Source organism: Sprattus sprattus (genome assembly GCF_963457725.1).
Source record: "Sprattus sprattus genome assembly, chromosome: 17".
Classification (NCBI taxonomy): Eukaryota; Metazoa; Chordata; class Actinopteri; order Clupeiformes; family Clupeidae; genus Sprattus; species Sprattus sprattus.
The window spans coordinates 25,455,231-25,474,425 of record NC_137915.1 but is presented as its reverse complement, the minus strand read 5'-3'; the positions used below and the strand labels follow the sequence as shown (position 1 = coordinate 25,474,425).

Here is a 19,195-nt window from a genome sequence, read left to right as displayed (position 1 = left end):
AACCCAAAGTTTTGATTCAATGGCAAAAAAAGTCATTACATGGTTTGATGACATTCTCCACATCCCCCCCCCCCCCCCCCTAATTTCACTCCCTGAGCTCCAGGGCTCAGCTGCGGTGCTAGAGCCCAGCTGCGGTGCTCTCAGGTCCAGACCTCCATGGGCACCATGGCCTCTTTGGAACCCATAGGGGGCAGCAGGTTCTGCTCGCTGAGGAACTGAAGAGGGAACTGGACCAGGAAGCCGCGGATCTTTTTCAGCTCCTCCTGGGCCCGCGCCGGATCCTCCTTGTCCAGGCCGGGCTCAGCCAGGTAGGTCTCCAGCTCCGCGATGCTGCGCACGTCGCTGGATGGGAGGCAGCGGAACACCTGAAGGAGGAGGAGGAGGAGGAGTCAGAGAGACGTTGCATTCATACACTGAACAATGATCAAAACTAATTTTCATATCAATGTGCTGGAGCTCAGCATTAAAAAGATAAAACATGTAAATATACAGTGTTTCAATATTCATTGTGACATTAATGAAGTTTATGCTAATTGTTCAGCTAATTGTTACAAAACACAACAATATTAGGTGAACTAATAAGTGGCACTTGCCCTTTGGTAGATGGTGGCGTTGCGTGCTGCGGTGGACATCCACACCTCCTTGTAGAACTGCTCACTGATGGGGTCGGTCACATTGATACTGCTGTCTGTGTTCGCCCCTAGGATCATCCTACAGACAAGAACAGATACATTTGGACTGTGAGATACTAAAAGGTAGCCTGGTGACACCAGCCTACGTATTTCCGTCAGAATTGATTTCAAGCTCATACTCAGTCTGGCCCAACCCCGTTGACAATCGTCTCCAGGCCTCAAAATCCAACCGCACCAATCAGCGAACAGTTCAGAGCTGTGACGCAAAACTCGCCTTGGAGGAAGAGACACGAAAAGCTATCGGAAAAGTTGTCTCAACTCTCGAGAACATCAGAAAATTAAAAGGAGAACAAGAGTATTGTCTTGTAAGTTTTATGATTGGAAAGGACGTCGTAGCGCTTCTCCCAAATGGCTTTGGGAAGAGTTTAATCTACCGAATGCTTACCAAACGTTGCTAATTGGTTAAGGGAACTCCAATGATTTTAAACCTCAAGCTAAGCACCCGCCCATCTCGGAAACAACAATGCACGAGGTTTGGCCAGACTGACTGACGGAAAGAAATGCAGTCACAGGCTGGTAATGGCCAGGCTAACTAAAAGGTACATTAAACATCACAGTTTATGTAAGTTATAATTCTGCATACATTAGAGAGAAATCTGTATGCTTTTTTTGTGTACCAGTAGAGGTAAGTTTGTCGTTCAGGATGCATGCTTGTGTAATTGATTGAATCTCCCTCTATGGTTATGAAACCTAAAGCATGTGTGTGTAAATGAATGAATCTCCCTCTATGGTTATGTGTAAATGAATGAATCTACCTCTATGGTTATGTGTAAATGAATGAATCTCCCTCTATGGTTATGTGTAAATGAATGAATCTCCCTCTATGGTTATGTGTAAATGAATGAATCTCCCTCTATGGTTATGTGTAAATGAATGAATCTCCCTCTATGGTTATGTGTAAATGAATGAATCTCCCTCTATGGTTATGTGTAAATGAATGAATCTCCCTCTATGGTTATGTGTAAATGAATGAATCTCCCTCTATGGTTATGTGTAAATGAATGCATCTCCCTCTATGGTTACGGCACCTGAAGCACTCCAGTCTGAGGCTCAGTCCAAAGGGCCCAGCCTGGTACTCCTCTCCATCCATCACTGACGTCACTGTTTCTGTGTCCTCATAGATGACCGCCACCTCGCTGTCCCTCTTTCCCAGCATGCTCCGGTCATTGATGTTGGCCGAGCCTGATTAGACAGGAGGAAAGGAACAATAAAGAACAGACCCTTGTAAAAAAAAAAAAAAAAAACCTGACATGGCTCTCTGAGCCACTGCCTAGGGTGAGAGCTGTCTGTATGGCTGTTGTAGAATACTACACTCTAACAGATGCAATATTTTCAGCAGGACAGCAGAGGGCGTCATAGGGTTGTTTTAAGTCTATGTGCTATGTTTCATTGCAGAGTTCTGTGGTCATGAGGCGTCTTTCACATGGCAGAATTATGGGCTTTGTCTGTTAACTGTGCTACAGATCAAATTTAGGTTTCCAAAATCTAACAAGACCAGTCATGGTGAACTAGTTACACCATATAACTAAACAGTCCTCGTCGACAGTTTTAGATGCTCAGTCTGCTATGCTCTATTCTATTCTATTCTATTTTTGTTGAACAGAAAAATACTTTTTGCTCATTGCCTAGTAACACTGGACAACTGTGTTAACACAAAAGTTATGTTTGTTTATCACACTATTTGCCTACACAAGGCACACCACATACCCTATCATTAGGGGCCAACGTGCTCTGTGACATATTCTTTGTCTCATAAAGTCTTCAGAGAGTCATGTGATGAGCCAGGAAATCCATGACTTACAGGTAAGAGGTCAAACACTTTATCATGAACAGAACCTATACTGGATCAGGTTAGGGGTGTAGCCCAGTAGAGAGAGATGCGTATGGAAAAGACAACCCAGGTTACATCGACCTACATCTGAGGTTTGTCAGCTAAACCACTAAATGGTTGGTAAAGCTGTGCCAAAGTCTGTGATATGTATGAACAAATATGACTGAAACCAAAGCCTGTGTGTGGGGCAGAATGACTAAGCACTCCTGTAATCTCTCACCAATGATGACAGTGTTATCATCAGCGATCAGCATTTTACTGTGAACATAGATGAGTTCAGTCATCAGTCGGCCCTCCAGTTCTGCGTGGGTCCTCAGTCCCCCGAATGAGATGTGGTTCATCCACTGATCCCCCACTGCAGAGATGAAAGACAGACACAGAAAAAGAATTAAAAAAAAGAGAAACGAAACCGTCTATTTCTGTTTCAGTTTACACATAGAATCAACAGCAAATAGCAACCACAAACAAACTTGTTTATGCATCCATGGAAACCAGTGGCCTTCTTCACGTGCTAACAAACAAACTTGAGCCTTCCTGGGAGTATTGAGTGTACCTCTCCGTATACTGTATACTATCCTTCTATTTGCTCCCTGAATGTAATGAATCGGCGAGCTGTCCCTAGTGGACGAGTGCGAGGGGATGCATCAGAGGTCACTGTATCCACCCAATGAGGTGAGTATGTGGGCCGCTCTGCACTGCTCTGCTCTGCTCCAGACCCAGTGACTCTGCAAGGCAACACCTTGGGGCTGCTGGATAATTCACATGGCCACAGAAACTTCACTCTGAAGCGCTGCCTCGGGTTCACAAAGGTCTGTTTCAAGTCCCTCAGCAACATGTGAACTAGCGTCTTTCTAATCAACAAGTGTGTGTGTGTACGTGCGCGCATGTGTACGTGTGTGTACGTGTGAGAAAGATAACAGTCAATGACCTGCTGTATGGGCCATTTTAAGAATGAAGGGATAACTAAAAGACATTGCATTTTGAGGCAACCCAGGCCTTTCTCAGTGGTGTAAATGTGGAAACGGGCATCTAACCGGCTTTGCATGTATTCACAAGTAGCCTGTAACAGCCTGTGTATTGATACTGATAATGCCGTCTACCGTTTTTTTCTCTTACTGGTAACCCCATGAGGGTTTTTACGACCAGCGGTGAAAGGTTACCAAACCAGTGTGTCCTGTTTCAGCGCTCCTACTCCGCTAGTTACGTGGGCAGAGAGTGTTTCCTGTGAGGTTGAAACTGAACTCAAATCAGAGGCCTCAGTGTGTTGACTTGAGGTAGAGGCTCTATCCCTCGTGTCATTAACGTCAACAGCTGGCCTTAGATCAGGGCGGACGTTTCGTGAGTCCTTAATGCTTGAGGGTGAGCCACAGGAACCACAAATAAGCACAGGGAGAGTTTCGAGCGTACGCGTAAACAAAACCGCCCAGGCCATGAAAGGGTTTGGCCAAACACGTGCGGCTCACTCACTCTCTTGTCTCAGCTGGGAGATGATTGAGCAGTCGCCTCGGTTCATCGTTCTGAAAGAGACAAACAAAAACAAGGGATGACAAACTTGAATTCTTTGTGTGTGTTTGACATTAAACTGAAAGATGGATTTGTCACACACAGACACACACAGACACACACGTGTCCAGGTTAAACAATGTATGAATGAATCTAACTGGACAGGATAAATACAGATCTGAAACCACACAATTAAAATAGAGTCAGAATACTGACCTTTAATAACCCTGCCTATTTTGGGATGATTACGGCTTCTATCCCCCTATCTCATACATCTGTATCTCAGCTCTATAATGCAATTTCCTCTGTTTCAGTGGTCGAAGCTTCCTGAAGGGGGTTTGGCTTGAAATGAATAATCTCTGATTTCACCGCGAGTTACTTCCCCGCCATTCAGCCTTCAGCAACCAAGGTGTCAAGCTCACCTGTAATTGAAGTGCATGACAGCCTGGATGGCATTGCCACCGCCTGTGTTGATGTCTCCCTCAAATCCAGGCAGAAGAGGGGTCACCACATAGACACGGTACTTCTTATTCTCCCTGTTTGCCACAAACAGAGAGCGAGAGAGAAAGAGAGAGAAAGAAAGGAAGGAAGAATCCAAGATAGATGAAAAAGCCAGAGAAGAGAAATGGCCATGATAGAAAGATGGAGAGCAAGAAAGAAACGAGAAAGAAAAATGTTGAGAGGGCAATAATGGGGATATAAAAACATCTCTGTGTTTTCATTACACTGGGGCTGGAGCAGATTAGTTTTCTCCACCAAATAAAATAAAACAACCACACATCAACCTTAAAAAGCAAGGAATTCTAAAGAAAACAGCCCATGCCATCTGGAGCTCCTCCACATATGGTGGTGGTTAACCGGCCAACATGTGCTGCATGGTGTGTGTTTGTGTGTTGGGGTGAAGTGTGTGTGTGTGTACAAATATAGGTTGTCTATTGAATTATAAGCAGTATACTTAGCATGTCCCAATGAAGAGTTCCTGACTTCTATTAAAGCCTGCCAGTGAAATTCAATTACAGTGCAGAACGATGGAACTAATAACCATGTTATTTACCCTCCGTGTCAACAGTAGGGTGGCAGCACACCAGGGGCCTTCATTAGAATAAGGAAGGCATCTCATGAGGTATATATGCAGAGAGAGAAGATAGGGGCTCACTTGTAAGCTTTGATGATTCTCTCAGCGATGGCATCTCCAATCTTGTTGTACACGTGCCTGCCGTCTGCACAGCTTATAAAGAACTGATTCTAACACAGCAAAACAAAGTAAATGTTTAGTATGTTTACCATACCCACAGTGTTACGCTTGTCTCGCTAGCATGTATGGCACCGCTTCCAAGTCGTAGTGCAGAAAGCACAGAAGGAAGTGTAACACTGATTAGTGATGGGCTTTAAGTATGGTGGGTACCTCGATGTAGATATAGTGCTTGCTGTTCTGGATGGCGTGGACATAGGCATTGTGGATGGACTCCTCATGGTACTTAATACCAGCAGACCAATCACTAGCCGATCGCAAAACCTGAAACAAGAGAGTTAAAGGATTTAAGACTTTGGACAGGTAGTGTTAGCGGTCACCAAATACATTGCAGGGGTGCCTCCTTGCCTTCTTCAATTCAGTCTCAGCTCCACATCGTCAGCCAACAATGGGTAGTCTGACATTTCTTATACACTTTGTAAGCGACAACGGTTGTTGAATACTCTATCAAATTTGAATTACATGTAGCACACGCGATTAGGTTTTCAAGATTGTGCCAACAACCGAAGTTGTTTATGGCGCCAGTTAACACTTTAGCGTTGTGTGTGCGTGGTTGTGTGTTAGCCATGTCATAATCCCTGAATTGAATACGTTTTATTTGTTGATGAGCCATAAATGAAAATTAGCGTTTCTGGAAGTGCCTTACCTGTACTTTCACCTTGGTGCAGTTGGGAACGTGGTATCTGATCTCACCAGCAGTGGTGTGAGATTTAGGTAGCAGATATGGGTAAGACTGAGATCTGTACTTAGGCTTCATAATCTGGAGAACACAATACAGACAGCTTGTTGCCAAACAACTCCCAAAATGGTACTCTCCTTTTAAAGACCAAAATTGTAAGAGTGCCATGAAATACAACCTCTCAAGGACTATTGGAGTAATAGCTATTTATATAACTCAGAATAGGAACATTAGAGTTGCTGCAGGGTCTAGTTAGAGAAATATGCAGTGGAAACATTTATTTTCGCCTCAGCGTCCCTCACCTTAGTGAAGTTCCAGCGCTGGATGAAGTGTCTGGCAACATCCCTGGCTGCTCTCCCATGAACCACTGAGGAAATGTCATGCCAAGGCATTCTGGGAGTTGAGTGCCTGTCAATGAAGTCTGTAGGCAAAAGCACTTACATTATATTTCCAGCAGAGCACTTATTCCCATTTTTTGTTCAATCCACTAATGATGATTTTTAACAAAGAAACTAACGTAAACCATTGCACATATTGGACGCTGCTCACCATCAAATGGCTTGTCGAGTTGGATCCAGTCCTTGTGGACAAAGTTACAGTAGTCCTTTCCATGCCAGAAGCGGGTATTACCAAGAAGCCCCACAACATCAGCCTGTGTGTTCTGGGAAGACTCTGCCGCTGTGGAAAGAACAGGCACACAGGACACGGTCACGGCCTGAACAATGGACCCAGACCCCCCCAGGCAGCCCAACTGGCAAACACTGAGGCCAGAAATCAAAACATGATTAAGACCAGCTTTTCAGGGGAAAAGCTCCATGGCACAGTTTGGGATAGCACAGATTAAAGTCACTGAACATGACCTTCAGAAGGTGGAGGGAGGGAGAGTATCATTCGCCATTAACTCCTTTAAAAATAGCACTGAGGACATTTTTGTTCTTTTCGAAAAGATTGATTTAGCTAAAATCATCCATTTCAAACTAAAATTAGAAAACGATTTGGCCAATCTCAGATCCAATTACTAGTTTCCATCGTTATATCTCTAGTAGTGACCTGCTTCATATCCCTGGTCGTCTCCATCCCACCCCTTCAGGCCAGCCATGGGGATCTAGCATGCAAAGCAACGCTGCCGACCTCAGTGGCCAGGGGGCAACCACAGGGGGCAATCTCCGGGTGCAATCACAGGGTGCAGTTTGGGAGTGCAAGGGAAAAGTACAACAAGCATGTGCTCCCTGTTGTGTCTAGTGCCCCTTGAGGACTCTAGCTGGAAGTAGTGGACTATTCCTGGAGCCAAACCTGGGGTGAGCGCAGTATTTCAGGGCTGCCTTTGACAATAACAACAGTAATAATATTGTTGTCATTCCTGTTAAAACTCTTAATTTGTCAAGTGGATGAGAAACACAGAACACACACACACACACACACACACACACACACACACACACACACAGTGGTGCTCCAAAAATAGGCCTCCCTTTGACAATGTGTTAAAACAGTGGTTCTCTACTAAGCTCTTGGTGTGCTCCTGTCCAGGCAAAAATTAATCCAATGTATTCGCATTAGTTTAATATAAACATAATAAATAGTCATTAAAGTTGAATTTGCATTTATAAAACTTGGAAAAAAGTGTAGATGCACACAGTCACACACACACAGTCACACACACACACACACACACACACACACACACACGCACAAACACGCACACACACACTATAAAACTTGAAAAAAAGAGTAGATGCAAAGTTACACACACAGCCACACACACACAGTCACACACACACACACACACACACACAGTCACACACACACACATCTTAACTGAACCCGAGCAAGGCTGAGAACCACATGCTGCCCCTGAAATGCTGCCCCTCCTCTTCATTCATTCATACCCAGAACAAGAGTGAGCAAAGCACAGCAAAGAAGGCCACGCAAAGGGAAACCACCATTATTCAAAGACACTTTTGTTTGTGCAGAGACACAAATACGCCATACAAGTGTTTTTGACCTAATGGAGCATGCTCAGAAGCTTGGGCAGACAGTGCCCTCCCCTCAGCCAATCCTGAGCCCCACTCACCCGACTGTGACAGACCAGGGTGTGTGGTCACCTTTAACTCCACCCATCTACCTGGGATCAAATTGTGTTGGCTGGATATGCTGTTAGACCAACCTATGAGAGACGTCAGCTGTTTACACCCCACAGCTAGCACCCATGGAACTCATCTTCAAGAACTATAATGTTGGCTTCTTATGATGACTGGCTTTACTGACACACAAGGTCAGGAAATGGGGGTTTAATCTACAAACAGCAAGGACAAGCTTGTGCCGAGATAACGATGGATATGATGACAGAGGATCGTATGTATTGGGTGGGTTGCACTATCGACCAATGACCACTCTATATCAATAATTCACTACTTCTGTGGAAGCACAGGAATCAATAGATCCTTAAAAGAGAGTTAACATCTTGGTTGAGACGTTAAAAGAGGACTCTGGTCCTAAGACCTCAATCGATATTATACATAATAAGCTACTCAGGTTGTGTCACCGCAGTTATCAACATCTCTCCAGCCCAAACTTATTAAAAACAACCCATCTCATGACCTCTCACAGGGTCACATAGGTATTACAAAAGTCTGCCAAAGATGCATGTGACCTACGGTTTAGCATTCTGACCTCGGAGCGGGTTAGTCCTGCATGGTGTTGTTAGTGACAGAAAGGCATTGTTGTTAACAAACAGATTAAGCAATGAAAAAAAGCACAAGGAAGGACATTCTGTAAGGCATGTGGTTTAGTTGTGTTAGTCCGAAGCTGCTCCCTTTACACTCACAGTAAGCCCCACTACCCTTCCTTCCACTCCAAAACTTTCCACTGGGTGCATTTGACCAGCAGATCAATCAATGTTCTATAGAATATAGTATATAGAATGACATTTACCCCAACACCCACATCCAGGGTGTCTAATGGGTCATCTTTCACACTGACCGGCCCTTTGACATGTCAGTACACATAAACAGATGATCTGAGATGCTCCACTGGTCTGTAGGTGAGAGGGGACGTGTGTTTGGACTCACTTTCCTCTGAGCTTTCCACGCTGCTGACGCTGTCTGCGTGGGACATGCCACGCTTATGCAGGTGGCGTCTGATGCTGAAGCGGGTTCTCTTCCCCCGGCCCTGGCCCTTCAGCTTGGGCTGGTCCAAAGAGTCGGCCGCCTGGACACCCTTACCGTTGGAGGCCATGGAGGGAGAGGCCTCTGTTCCCACCTGTTCAACAGACAAGAGGACAGTACATATGTGAGAAAAAAATTGGGACAACAACTATTGGGAGACGTTTGTTTTTCTTAAAGCAGCAAAAAGGAGTTCTGTTCCAAAACTAGCAAGCTAACTTCCTAAAAGGCATGAAAACACCTTGCAAACACCACCAACAGCCCAGCTGACATTGATAGAAGCTTGCCAACACACTAACTGGTGTCTTTTGGCAGTATAGCTGGCAATGTCATGCGTGTGAAAGCATTTCTTCCATTTGCGCAGGGTATTCCAACCAGGAACACAGAACAACATAAGGCATATCCTGGATGGCTAGTGAGAAAGACACTAGCCATCCAGAGACATTGTTAGGTCCTTCACATGACCATATATGCTACCAAAATTAATTTAAGGATGGTACCAAAACTAGTTCCCTATAAAACCATACCTCAAAAAGTGTCAAATTGTTGCATAGTGTTACTTTAATATGATATTCTAAACCTGCAGCCACAGCACTGAAATGGGAGCCAAATGGTCAGAATACAAAGACCTTTTTGGCTGTGGGACAACCTGAGGAAACAATGATACTTTAGCTTTCATATTCTGTGCCCTTCCAGTACCTGTGTATCTAGACAAGAGTGAGGCCTTGCGACAGGCAGCAACGTTGGGATGTGTTCAGAGGTGACAAACACACAAAAAAGGAATGCAACGGAGGAAGGAATGTGTGGTCTCTTCTGCCCACCTCTGTGGTCTGCAGAGCTCGGGTGACGCTCCCGACGTCAGTCAGGCGGTGCTCACGGTCGTCCCAGCGCCCGTACGCCAGGTCAATGCCTCCCACGAAAGCCACGGACTGGTCAATGACCACAATCTTCTCATGGTGAGCCCACAGGTAAACAGAGGAGGACACGTGGTCCGGGTGCCTCATCACCTACACGCATTGACATGTTGACAGGTCACAGATCAGAGATGTGACATAGAACAGTAGTTGCAGTAGTAGTCTGTTGTGACACAGGCAGATATGAAAATGCTAAAAGTGTCAAACAAACAATTTTACAAATAGACCTAACTATGTCTCTCTCTTTCTCCCTCACCCTTTTTCATTTCAATCTGTTGTCTTTCTCTTCACATACATGTCATTTGTGTGTACGCATGTGAAGGAGCATGTGTGTGAACCTTCATACTCTCTTCCAGTGACAGATGGCTATAAGACTATGTCTATACGTTTGACAGATGGCTGCTGATTGCCGATTTTGAGGGCGTAGAAAATCTGACGAGGAATGACACAGACAGGAATGAATGTGTCAAATCTTGAGCTCTGTCTCTCTGAGTGTCACCGCTGTTCCAAAGCCTCATTCCAAGCATTCCAGTGCAGTGTATGGGTTTCAGTCGGACCTGTACCTTAATATTAGGTTGCAGTCTATTGGTTAAGTCTGGACCTGTACTTTAATATTAGGGTTTAGTCTATGGGTTTCAGTCGGCCCGGAACCTTAATATTAGGGTGAAGTCTTCGTGTGGTTTCAGTCGGACCTGTACCTTAATATTAGGGTGAAGTCTATGGGTTTTAGTCGGACCTGTACCTTAATATTAGGGTGACATCTATGGGTTTCAGTCAGCCCTGTACCTTAATATTAGGATGGAGGTGCAGGAGTGTCCTTTTGCTGTATTCACTGTTGATCCCCAAGGCCATCTCCACCTCTTTGTACAGCATCACAAAGATCTTCACGCCTTGTTGCTGCACAACCATAAGACAACTATCAGTGACTCCTACACACCATTCAGATATGTAACAGCAGTGGAGACAAACACACACACACACACACACCGTATCAGGGGTATAAATGCAACAAATAACTGACAAGAGATTAACTCACCGCTCTGCGTTTCAAAATGCAATCCAGACGCCAGAAGTTGCCCTCGACGACAGGCCTCTTCAGGAAGATCTCAGGGCTGAGCCTGCATGGGGACGAACACGTGTCAACAATAAATCTGTTCAGTCATTGGCAGAAGGATATTTATAATTTATACTTTCCTGTTGCCTTGCCCAGTTTGACAGTTGCTGGGTGGGGGTGATATGAACCGCACAAAGTGCACCAATCGCACCCACACAGAGACAAGAAAAACAAATATACTATATGTTCATGTATGCATGCAACTATGTGTAACAGCAGCACACACATACACACACACACACACACACACACACACACACACACACACACACACACGGCAGTTCCCTATTTTCTCAAGTCTGTATTCATACCTCTAACCTGTTTTAGCCTAATTACATGAATGGCTAATGTGTGCCTGTCTAGGGGATATTGCAAAGTATAAAATATTACTGAAACACACATAGCACAGAAAAGAGGGCACAGCCAACAGAAAGGATTGACAGTCTGACTGTCCTAGTGCCAGTCATCGTGGGGCATTGAGGCATCACACTAACATTATCACACTAATACCATGACGCACAAAAACAAATTAGCAATGGAGTACTTTTTCTGTCCTCTGTTTCCATTTCCTTTCTAGAAGTTTCCATCTTTCAGCCCAGATTCGCTTGCTTCAGATAATGTGGACCACATGAAGCCAACCAAATCATTTTCCCCCTTTTGTGTTTCCCTTCCTGGTTTGCATGTCTTTCACGCTTAACTGAACCACTCTTTTCCTGCCCAGTCTCTCTCTCTCTCTCTCTCTCTCTCTCTCTCTCTCTCCCACTCTCTCTGTCCTGGAGAGCATGCTGAGAATGCTTGCTTAAGGTTGGACTTGGTTACTGATTGTTTTCCATCAAAACAAAGGGGGGAAACAAAGCCCAGATTTGTGCTGAGAGATTTAATCATTGCTGGTGCCCCTTTTCAGCTGCTGCTTTTGACTGAGTGTCAAATTACTGCGCAGTCGATTCAGCAAGGTCTTGAAAAGGTTTGCAGAGTCACTCAGCATCCTAGTGGCAATTGTAATGGCAAGTGCCACGAGGACACAGACAACATTTCTTCAGACCTTTCTAGAACAGAGTTGCTCTGCATACTAACCACCAGTCAGTGATGAAGATCTCTTCTCTCGCTTCCTCCAGCGCATTGGCCACATCCTCCATGTAGGTCTTTCCATTGACATACCTGTAAAAAAGCAGAAAGGAAACATTTTACACCTCAATTTGTACACGATATATTTCAGTTTTTTGTTATTATGAAATGTGGACTGCCATTGTCATGCCAGCATTCCCAGAGGAGAAACATTCACAGATAAGCCCGTAAAAATGCAGCAGGCCCTTCAGAACCCATCTGAAGAGCACAGAGACAGTCTCCCTCACGAAGACACTATCACATTCCTCCACAGGGTCATGGGGAAGATCAAAGCTAGCGTTTCACTTTTCCCCCAGCGTGTGTTCTCTCTCAGGTTACTCCACCGAAACTAGGCTCCCGCCGGGGACACCCGAGGACGCCGATGATGCCCAGCCCTTGGCACCTACGCTACGGGTGGCTGGTGGAGCCTGGTGAGGGTGAACTGGAGAGATCTGGAGGGGGGTAAAGGCAGGTAGGGAGGAAGGGAGGGAGGGATGGAGGGACGAGAGGCAGTGGGCACTCACCACTTGGCCATGATGTCCTCCTGCTCCGTGGCGAAGGAGCCAAACCGGTGGCCGACAAGGAAGGCGCTGCCGTACTTACGCACAAAGTCATCGATGGCTTGCCCCCACCAGCGGGCCTGGCGGTAGCTGTTGCACTTCAGCACCAACGACCTGCAGGGGGCAGTGTCAACAGAGAGAGGGTTGGGGGTGAGCACTTCTGTTCAAGGTTTACCTTTTTGCTAGCGGAACCGATTTAATCATTAGTTATTTGAGTTTCGATCATCAAACACGACTAGGAGTGTGGTCGTTACACCTTACACCACACCTTTAGAGGGCATGATGGGAGGCGAGCCTGTTGCTCAATGATTCTGATGGTATGTAGACAAACAGGCAAAGCACACAGAAGCAGAAGAGCTTGCAGCTGACCTGTTCAGACTGTCGATGCGCAACCCGTGCTTAGTCTCTGTGTCTTTGGAGTCCATTTTGATGGAGAACTCTCTGTCGATCAGCATGACAAAGGAGATGACCCCGGAGTCTGGCTTCATGTACAGCAGAAATGAGTCTTTCACAACCAGCCACCTGCAGGAGAGCCCAACCAAACATCAGCCCGCAGAGAGGAAAAACATTCTCATGCTGCACAGAAACAGCTGCCAGCACACTGCAGGAAATACTAGCATTAGCAGCACGCGCTAGCAGCACAACAACCGGTCGGCTGGGCTGCAAAGGCAGCTGTTGAGAGTTAAAGTGCTTTTCCCCACAGCTAAAGTCGCCTGGGAGAAGGCCCAAGATTACTGGAGGGTTTAAACATTTGTACACAAACGTTTACGATGTACACAACATGTCAAGTGGACACATCATCAAGCTGTAAAGGTACACATTCATGATGATTGTAAAGACATGCAGCATACAGCTCTGGACTTAAAGTAGCCGTTTCTGGACGGAAGGCAAATGCAAACACAGGCGTTGCTATTTCTTACCGCTTGGACCAGCGGTAGCAGATTTTACTGTGACCACAACAGTTGAGCCCTGGGATCCGTTGACCACCAGACCGCTTGTTAACAAAGCCCTCCCTGAAGAAACAAGATGGCAGAGTTCAGCTGCGTGTGGGAGATCTGTGAATGACCTTAAGGCAGAAATCTTCACTTTATATTTTTCATGAAGCTGCCTTAAGAAAAGAATCAAACAGAGTAACAAACTTGATTTGTTTTTCTCAAAAATAAAATATATTTATCCATTAAAGAGATTTCTTACAAGCCTTTTGGTCCCAAATCATGAATGAAGGACAACTGACTCACATCAATGAACTCCGTCTACAAGGAGAAATAAAAATAAATTACAGATAATCTTGATGATGCTGATAACTGATTATAAAACACATTCAAACATCTTACTGTAGCGTGGTAGCTCCTGTACATTGGCATTTTCAGCAGCTTATTCAAGTAATCTTCTAGTTGTTTCTGAAAGAGGGCAACAAAAAAATACCCAGTTTTGATTTGCTTTAACTTGATTACTTTCAAGATGATTGACATGGGCAAAAGCCAATGAGGAGAGAGACTGACCCTTCTACTCGACACCTGCTCCTCCCTGGCCAGGTCCTCCCCGCCCCCTCGAGGCAAACTGGGCATCTCGCCTGCCAAGGTCCTGCTAATAGTATGCCGGCGTTCTGTGTGACTGTGGCAGATGATTCAAAATACTTATGCTGGTTGAGTTTGTCAACAGGAAATTGCCACTAAAGAAGGGCTACAATAACTAAAAATATATATATATATCTGACAGAGATCAGTAGTTATTAGCGAGTGAAAAGAAGAGGAAGTTAAGAGTTAGCCAAGGACAGAAGTACAGAAGGACTACAGACACTAGGGATAGAGTGATGAACACAGATGAGCCCAGACCTCCACTGTTCATGAAAGATGGAGGGGCAGCTCACCTGCGAGTGGGCAGTGGGATCCTCAGGAAGGTCTTGTAGGTGCGCAGCTCCCGGTGAAGCTCCATGAAGTGCTTCTCCTTCCTCTTCACCAGCCAGGTGAAGTTCCCGTGTTTCATCTCGATCTTGAACACAGCAGGGAGCACCTGGAGGTGGAATGAAACATTATGGGGTTTGTATCTAGAAACATACCCACCATTTATTCTATTTTAGTTCATAGCAGTATTATCAATAAAACGTGAAAGCATTCAGCTTTCCACTGAGAACACATACATACCCCAATGGGCTACTCTCCCAGACATGAATTAAGGCTGGCTTTGGCCTAAACACAACCCATTCAGACCACAATGTGGCACAGACCTAAGTCTAATCCCCCACCCCCACATCAACACGTCTTGATTACACTGATGATGTGGAGCAAAGGGCAACATTGAACTCTGACCTTTGACACACTCCTCTGGGTGGTGATATTAAAGCGGTCCTGGGCAAGCCTGGGGCGCTCCACCTCCAGGATTTTGGCGGTGATGGCGAGGGTCGCCAGGAACACCCGCGCCTCCGGCTCCTTGAAGCCCGTAGTCTTGTGGACGTTAGAGAAGGGGATGCGGATCTCTGCCGACACAACCACAACGCAAAGGGTTAAACAGCCGGTTATTAATTAATTCAGCTGGAATCATTTACTCCACCGATGTCAATCACCCAGTTAAGTCATGAAAGTCATTTACCAGAGAGCAATCTTCCTTTGGCTTGTCATTTCTGGACCATAACCTTTCAAAAGTGCTCCTCGCATCTTTACCCACCTGGATTGTTGGCATTTTTCCCGTCAAACTCTTCCTCCGCATATCCGATGTCAAGCTCTCGCGTGTCCAGCTTCTCCATGATGTCGGTCATGTCCGAAGCCACCAGATGCAGTGTGCTGTTCGTGGCCTGGGGCTGTCGCAGCATGGCTAACACTCAGCCTGCTGGCCAGGGCTCTCCTGGAGACACACGCAGACAGGGCAGGGAGTGCTATGGGACAGTCGGTGCTGGGCGCAGCACATATACTATACGTTACAGTTGACATAAATATCAAACAGAAACTCTTGGAAATGTACACTTTCACAGTGAACCTCCGGAGTTTGGAACTGTCCCAAAAGATAGACTTGTGTGCGGAATTAGGGTGTTTGTAGGCAGCCAGCAAATCAATCTTTGGGTAGTTCACAGATATACAGTGGTTTGGAGTCTAACTGCTGTGCAGTTGAATTCAGATTAAAAAAAAGATACATCTTCATATAGCATTTTCTCAGCAAATGATAGCAATGGGGGGAGGGGGGATAATAATCAGTGATTTTTTATCCTGAACCCTTACTTAACCCAAACTTTGGCTGGCTTTGTCCCAGAAACATTTAGGTCAATGGGTTATGAAGCACCATCGACAGCCCAATGACTCAGCAACAACAGGCTGCACAGAGGAGTAGTGGAGTTCAGAGTAACTACATGTTCTATGAGGAGATCAGAGTGACTACATGTTCTGGGAAGAGTTCAGAGGAGTAGTGGAGTTCAGAGTAACTACATGTTCTATGAGGAGTTCAGGGTGACTACATGTTCTGGGAAGAGTTCAGAGGAGTAGAGGAGTTCAGGGTGACTACATGTTCTATGAGGAGAACAGAGTGACTACATGTTCTGGGAAGAGTTCAGAGGAGTAGAGGAGTTCAGAGTAACTACATGTTCTATGAGGAGATCAGAGTGACTACATGTTCTGGGAAGAGTTCAGAGGAGTAGAGGAGTTCAGAGTAACTACATGTTCTATGAGGAGATCAGAGTGACTACATGTTCTGGGAAGAGTTCAGAGGAGTAGAGGAGTTCAGAGTAACTACATGTTCTATGAGGAGATCAGGGTGACTACATGTTCTGGGAGGAGACTAAGCTGTGAGTAACACATCAGAACTCTCCTCTTTCGTCTCCATCACCCTGCTTCTGCAATCTCAGATGTTATTGCACAATCACACTTTTTTTTAAAAAAATAACAAGAGACTAAATGATGGCTTCATGCTGCTCAGCACTCATCCTGTGGGCCTTGGTTTGTGCTCAGAATGATCCTAGATCAGAGAAACATATTTGCAATTATCAACTCTTTGCTAGGTGAATGAAATTCAGGAATGGCTTAATCAATAAACAGCCCAATCTACCATCTGCCATCACCTTCAGGGCCCAAACAGGTCTGTGTCTAAGGACACATTTATCCAGTGGCGAGCAGCATGAGGCATGTGGTTTATGAAGCCACGCCAAGCACAGGCCTCGGCCACACAGCAGAGGGCTTGGTATGATCATGACTCTGTAATTGGTAGCTTGGGGGCAGATGGCAGTTTTACTGAGTAAAACAGTGATGCAGACCAACACACAAACACACCGCTAAACATTTAAGTATGTGCAGTTGGGATGCACGCACGCACGCACGCACGCACACACACACACACCTTGTGCTGAACACTGGCTACATTTTGAGACAAATCATTTCCCTGTTCCTCTTGGCAATAAGAGAAGAGATTCATGAATGTTAAATCGCAGAGTAGTGCACCAGCTTGCATCGTAGCATCAGTCAGTCCTTACACACAATGAATATCAGAATGATAAGCAGTACACTGCAGTGAAGAAAGAGAGGTATGGTAGTCAAAGCGCATACTCAACCATAGTGATGGCACCCAGGCACATTAGCCCTCCCCTTTGGAAAGAGCACCCATGCACTTCACATACAGGGAAGCCAATTCCAAAGCACTTTTAGAAATTATTCCATTCAACTAGACTGACATAAGGCCACCTGAACGTAACAGGATACAGAAACGCCGGAGACAGATACGCATCAGACAGAAACGCGGCAGTCAGAAACGCGGCAGTCAGAAACGCCGCAGTCAGAAACGCCGCAGTCAGAGGCGAAGAGACAGAAGGAGGTGAGACAGCTTGCTGTAAGGCTGAACTTGAATTCCAGTCATACACCATGAGTTTACATTGCATACAACTTGCTCATTTTGCTTTCTTTTTGAAAGTCTTTGGTTTGCTGGTATACTGTTTTTTTTCGCATACACTTCTGAGCACTGTAAACAAACCTCCACTATTTTTCACTAAAGATATCTTAGAGCAGCACATACACAATGAACATAATAACAACATAAACCGAATTCTTTATTCATCGAAGGGCTCCAATCTCTCACAGGAAACATCAAAGGAGAAAGAAGGCAAGTGAAAGGTGCGTTTCGTGCGAAAGGGGCAGAAAGGTAGACACCAGACATGTACAGACAGGAATGGCCAAACCTTGGATTGCTGGCTGTCGGTAGACAGCCTCAAGTTCCTCAATATACTGTTGTGACAGCTTTGAGACAGATGTGGGGTTGCATTGAGTGTGAGTGTATTGTTTAATTTATTGAGTTAACGGAAGCAAGGCAACGAGGTTGCTACAACTCAACTCAAATCAACCACAACACTTCCGAGGGATGTTGGTTTTCGAAGCCAGTCACTCAAAGGAGCTTAAAAGTAGGGTGACCAGACGTCCTCTTTTACCCGGACATGTCCTCTTTTTGAGACCTAACAAATGCGTCCGGCAGAGATTCGAAAATTGTCTGGGATTTTGCCTAGTTATTAGGTCCTTACAAGTTTTGGAAAAGGTATGTCCCTTACGTTCCACCTTCTTGCGCGAGCTCTGAATGTAGAGAGAACTGTCATTGGTCGACTGCCTTCCCAGTGTTGCCAGATGTATGATAATTATTCTAAAAATAAAATCATTTTGAGCCTTTGGTACAATACTTCACCATTCCCAATCTGGCAACACTGAGTACCTTGCCGCCTCCAGAAGTTGCATTGTTTACAATAGTAGGCTACATGACATCTGCATGTGGAAAAGATGTGAAAACTTTGTCAGGGGGGAGGGGGCGGGGTCATCTGCATGTGAAAAATATGTAAAAATTCAGGCAAGAGGAAGAGGGCAGGGTCCTGCGACGAAGTGTCCTCTTTTTTACAAACTCAAATCTGGTCACCCTATTTAAAGGAATTGTCAGAAGCTGCTGAAAAAGCGGGCCAGTGGTTGTGGCAGAGGTGCTAGTAGACTTCTTGGGGTCCTGAATCAACCTGAACTGAAAACAAGATTTGTGAAATCTTGTCAAGGTCTATCTTGAAGTGCATCTGTTGTTGTCTGGTAGTGGCATGTATTCTAACCCATCATGAGTATAGAGGGATGGCACTGGGATGCTAAACACCACTGTTGAACTTTCTGCCGGTGTTGTGGGCATAATTCAGCAAAATTTCATTCACCTGATGGAGGGAGGTGCCTGCTTGAAACCCCAGTGAAATGCTCAAAAGGCAGTATTGGTGTTGTTGTTTTTGTTTTTGTATCGTGCTGTTTAGGTAATATTGTTGGGCAGCCATGTTGTTGTGTTTAGCACTTGTGGGCTACAGACAGTGCATGTGTACTGTGAAGGAGGGCCTTGACGGATCCAGGGTAACGGGCGCTGGGGGAAGTCTTAAACCAATAGTTCGAGGAATTATGAA

General features: G+C 45.4%; 1 protein-coding gene across 1 annotated transcript; it reads right to left on the bottom strand.

Moving 5' to 3' along the window:
• Positions 1 to 103: 103 nt before the first annotated feature.
• On the bottom strand, positions 104 to 15,630 carry pld1b (phospholipase D1b). Its single transcript, XM_080854672.1, has 25 exons — positions 15,478 to 15,630; positions 15,123 to 15,289; positions 14,684 to 14,826; positions 14,316 to 14,427; positions 14,148 to 14,213; positions 14,008 to 14,066; positions 13,734 to 13,826; positions 13,183 to 13,335; positions 12,778 to 12,927; positions 12,224 to 12,307; positions 11,072 to 11,153; positions 10,822 to 10,932; positions 9,943 to 10,128; positions 9,029 to 9,218; positions 6,507 to 6,635; positions 6,260 to 6,378; positions 5,925 to 6,038; positions 5,432 to 5,542; positions 5,183 to 5,271; positions 4,449 to 4,562; positions 3,991 to 4,040; positions 2,744 to 2,878; positions 1,721 to 1,874; positions 594 to 711; positions 104 to 365 (listed from the first exon to the last, which is right to left on the bottom strand). The coding sequence occupies exons 1-25, from the start codon at positions 15,620 to 15,622 to the stop codon at positions 141 to 143; spliced, it is 3,099 nt and encodes a 1,032-aa protein (XP_080710798.1). The 5' UTR covers positions 15,623 to 15,630; the 3' UTR covers positions 104 to 140.
• Between the last annotated feature and the right edge of the window lie 3,565 nt (positions 15,631 to 19,195).